This window comes from Akebia trifoliata, chromosome 11, assembly GCF_017979445.1.
Source record: "Akebia trifoliata isolate Shusen 1 chromosome 11, ASM1797944v1, whole genome shotgun sequence".
Lineage (NCBI taxonomy): Eukaryota > Viridiplantae > Streptophyta > Magnoliopsida > Ranunculales > Lardizabalaceae > Akebia > Akebia trifoliata.
The window spans coordinates 1,858,129-1,862,892 of record NC_141385.1 but is presented as its reverse complement, the minus strand read 5'-3'; the positions used below and the strand labels follow the sequence as shown (position 1 = coordinate 1,862,892).

Sequence of the window (4,764 nt, the reverse complement as noted above, 5' to 3'; positions counted from 1 at the left end):
TTTAATTTTTACCATTCAAATTTAATTTTAAATTTGAGTGTAAGGTATGCATCAATTTTCAACACCTACATTCAAGTTCAAAAAGATTTTATTTTTTGTTTTTTAATGTTTTCTTTTTTATCTTAGTTTTTTCATGAAATCTAGATGACTGTAGCGTTGGATTTCTAATTTTATATTCAATGTAGGACAAACGAACCATAGTAAGATTTAAAATCTTACTAAGTTAGTCATACTAATCTAATTCATAAAGTAAACGTCGCCTCTCAATGTTCTCTCTCCCTACAAACTTTCAGAAATGAATCTAATTTTCCCTTCTCTACCATCCATTGTAGTCCATCAAACCCCCCGGACCTTAACATTACAACCTAAATGCAAACCAAGACGAGCAAAACTATCCTACTTCTTGGCCCACTCTAAGACCTGTGAATCACGAACAAATGAGCGTCGATCAGCTAACTATCATCCAACCATTTGGGATCATCAGCTCATCGAATCATTAACAACTCCCTATACAGTAAGTATGCCATTAATGATGATGATGATGATATTTGAGACACTTTTTATTTTATTTTAAATGGACTTTTCGAAGCTTCACTCATGGACATGGTTGAAGCTCTCCATCAACATGACTCTTAGGTTTTATTAGAAAAATACAGATATTTTAGAGATAAATTTCGATCTTCTAAGTATTATTACGCCTTTTTTTTCCTAGAAAAAAAAAATCTACTATTTTTTTTTTTTCTCACTTATGTAAAATATTTTAATTCTGAAAATTATAATTTACCATCAGAATTAGAACGAATACAGTACCATTTTGAAAATTCCAACTTTTTTCTCTACTGATTTGGTAATTACTCCCCTTAAATTAAATACATTTAAATCGATATGGAGCATTGGAGACAGAGAAAAAAAAAACCGGGTTTTATAACTCATGTGTGTGAATGAGTTGCAGTATGAAGGGTTGAGCACATGTTTAGAGGAGTTAAAGATAGGAGTTAAATGGACTCTCAAATTGACCAAAGAAGCGTTGGTTCGTTTAGAACTCGTGGATTCGATCCAACGGTTGGGATTGGCATATCACTTTGAGGAGGAGATCAAAGATGTTCTTGATCGAGCTTATTCGGAATCCTGCACCGATTTTTACACCACAGCTTTAAAGTTTCGACTTCTACGGCAAAATGGTTACTCAGTTAGTTCAGGTGATTTAAGTCGATTGATCCCTTTACTAAAATTAGAGGGTTACTATTGCCACACCAACTTTTACTAACGCCACACCAACTGTTTGCAATTCTTTTGGTGATTTACATAGGAATTGGTGTGGCAATAGCAGCTCTCTTATTATAAAAATATTATTTTTCTGAGAGTAAGGAAATAATAAAGTAATATAAGATAAAAGGATTTTTCTTGTCTTCAAAATGTTGGTTTGAGGTTAGTTTTTGATTGATAATATGGTTGTAGGCTTTGAATTTTTTTTTAATTTCTATATCTTTCTCATTCCATGTTTTTTAAAAACCAAATCTACAATTAGATATAGAAATTCACCAAATTGGTCAGATCTTATCATCTTAGTTGGAGTGATCTACAACATCTGGATCATATACACCCAGGGACCACCCGTCTCCCAAACCTCAAATCTTTCCACATAGATATTAAATAATCTTCTTTTTCAGGTGCATTTAATGAGAAATCTATGTGAGAAGATATGTCATTGCCTCGTATTGCCTCGATGAGAGATTTTCATTATCGCCCGTGGACATAGGCAAATTTTCTGAATCACATAAATTATGTGTTGTGTTCTCTTTATTTTGATTGGTATCATTTTGCTAATAATGTTGCTTCGGCGGTACTTATGAAATTAAAACAGACGTTTTTAACAAATTCATGAATAAAGATGGGAGATTCATGGAAAGCTTAAGCAAAGATGCAGAGGGGCTCTTGAGTTTGTATGAAGCTTCACAACTTTTGATACATGGTGAGGATTTATTAGAGGAAGCCATGAATTTTAGTTCTGAGAGTCTCAAGTCCTTCGACATTATTCGAGCAAAGCAAGTACAACACTCCCTTCAACTTCCCTTGAATTGGAGGATGTCAAGGCTAGAAGCAAGGAATTTCATAGATGTTTATGAAAGAGATGATAATAACAATTTGGTTTTGCTTGAGCTAGCTAAGTTGGATTTCAACTTAGTACAATCGATCCATCAACGGGAATTAATTGAGCTATCAAGGTATAATTACTCGATATCACACTCAACGAACTAATTATAAGTAAGATCAGTAGGAGTCTCAAGGTTTTTTTTTTCCCCCATTAATTAGGTGGTGGAGAGCCTTGGGTTTCAAAGAAACACTTAGCTTTTCAAGGGATCGTTTAGTGGAGAATTTCTTTTGGGCAATGGGGATTGCTTTTGAGCCCCAGTTTTCGAAATGCAGGAAAGACCTCACCAAATTCATTTGCATACTAACAGTGATCGATGACATTTACGATGTATATGGATCATTAGATGAACTTGAACTCTTTACTGATGCTGTGGACAGGTAAGATTGAAGAATACGAATAATGTTTAAATTGCTTGATCTAACAAGTTATCTTAGTTCTTTAGTTCGAGAATTTTTTTCAGATGGGATCTTAAGGCCATGGAGAACTTACCAAACTACATGAAGATCTGCTACTTGGCCATGTTCAACTTTGCTAATGAAATTGCAATCAATGTCGAAAAAGATCACGGGTTTAATGCTTTACCTTACTTTAAGAAAGAGGTAGTAATTACTAGAATATTTAATCTTTGGTTCACTTTCGTATTATTCTGTTTTCTTTCTACAATCTGTTCTATTGATTAACGATGACTAAATCATCATTTATTGCAGTGGACGAGCCTTTGTAAATCATACTTGGTGGAAGCAAGGTGGTTTTCCAAAGATTACACACCAACACTAGAGGAGTACTTGGGAAATGCATGGATTTCTGTGGGTGGTCCGGGCGCCATGGTTCATACATTCTTCTTGAGAGGGCAATCCATAACAAATGAGTCACTGAATTCCTTAAAGCATGACTCAGAGCTATTTTATTGGTCATCGGTAATTACCAGACTAAGCGATGACTTGGGAACCTCTGAGGTATGTCGTCTCTCTTAATCTTGAAATAAGGAATAATCTAATACTATCTAGTTTAGGTAGCTGGTTTTAGGTTCACTGATTTTCCTACTTTAAAAAAAAAAAAAAATTCAGTTAGTCTCGTGTCGTTTTTTGAATTTGGAGAAAACCATTTTCAAAGTTTCTCTGATTTTCCTCTGTTATAAAAAATTTCAGTTATTCTCATGTCGTTTGTTGAATTAAGAGAACAATTTTCGAAGACGTGGTCACTGATTTCCTGTGTTTGTTGAAAATTTCTGTAAAACTTGTGTCATTTGTTGAACTAAGAGAAAATCAATTTTGAAGAAAACCTACGTTACCTCGTATAGACATCAACCCATTTTGTAGATGGTGTTGTGGTTACTCAGTTCCTCTGTTGTTTAATGTTGAAGGCTGAGATGGAAAGAGGAGACGTACCAAAATCTATTCAATGTCACATGAAAGAAAAGGGTGTATCCGAGGAACAAGCGCGAGAATTCATTGAGGGATTAATTAGCTGTTCATGGAAGAAACTTAATGAGGAGCGAGTTAAAAGTTCACTCCCTAAATCCATCGTAAACATGGCCTTAAACATGGCACGAACCGGTCAGTGCATCTTTGAACATGGAGATGGTATCGGTACTTCAAATGGAGTGATTAAAGATCGACTGATCTCATTGTTTGTTGAACCCATTTCAACTAAACTTGATCTCACGTTGACAGAACAAGACCCAATAATGTATTCTATTTGAAGAACAGAAAAAATAGAATCATGTAATTAATTGGTTTTCAATCCTACATGCAAATTCTTATAAAAGAGTCTTGCAACTATGCATGAGTTTACATTCAGCATTTTGCTTCAGTTGTTGGGATAAGAACATATCGGACATTGATGCAATATCATTGCCTGCTATTCGATTTTTATCATTCTCCATTGGTAGCATTGGCAGAGACATAGTAAGAGAGGCAAAATAATCCATGAGCGAAACACAGAATTCCTCCGTTAGATAGAAATTGGTGATGTGAGATCCTGCAAGACCCCCTTGATTTTGAATTTGCCAATGTCAATCCCTATGATCAGCATTGAGAAACCAACTGCAACTCCTGTTCAATGGCAGTAGTTCATTAGAGTTTGTAATGGAATTATTAAGGTGATAATGAAAATGTAAGGCATACGTGTTTGATTTTTTCCATCTGAAAATGATTCTATTTGCTATAAAAAATAGATCTAGAAAAGTATCTTCTGATGCAAAAATGGTGATCCATCTTGTTTTATCTCTCATGATTAGACCCACAAATGAACTGAGAGAGTTTCCTTGTAGTTATAGCTAATAAAAATGTCTTCATCTATTACTTCTAGTTGTTCAAATGTGGAAGCTATAAATGTGTTAAGGCCACGATCGCGAATAGACATAGTCCATAGTACCACCTATCCGACCGATATGTGCTGATAATATATCCATTCCTTTGCCAAGCCATCAAGTGGGCAGATATGTGCTGATTTGATTTGTCAAAATTAAGATTAGATAATTACGATTTTTCAATCGAATTTAATCTTTATCTTTAAAATGATTTGATGTATCAAGATACACTTTATTATACAGTTCATTAATCTAACAACTCCAATAATATGTGATGTTGGCTCTGCTACTATATGAT

At 34.4% G+C, this 4,764-nt stretch overlaps 1 protein-coding gene across 2 annotated transcripts; it reads left to right on the top strand.

Annotated features, from left to right (window-relative positions):
- Window positions 1-259: 259 nt before the first annotated feature.
- LOC147390245 (putative terpene synthase 9) lies at window positions 260-4,030 on the top strand. Of its 2 annotated transcripts, XM_086458637.1 has the most exons (7): window positions 260-514; window positions 953-1,199; window positions 1,865-2,225; window positions 2,314-2,532; window positions 2,616-2,754; window positions 2,863-3,111; window positions 3,519-4,030. In XM_086458637.1, exons 1-7 carry the CDS (start codon window positions 296-298, stop codon window positions 3,855-3,857), a joined length of 1,773 nt encoding a protein of 590 aa, XP_086314763.1. In that variant the 5' UTR covers window positions 260-295; the 3' UTR covers window positions 3,858-4,030. The 2 variants fall into 2 exon arrangements, with proteins under 2 accessions (XP_086314763.1, XP_086314764.1); XM_086458638.1 differs by lacking the exon at window positions 953-1,199 and having other exon boundaries at window positions 412-514.
- The last annotated feature ends 734 nt before the right edge of the window (window positions 4,031-4,764 follow it).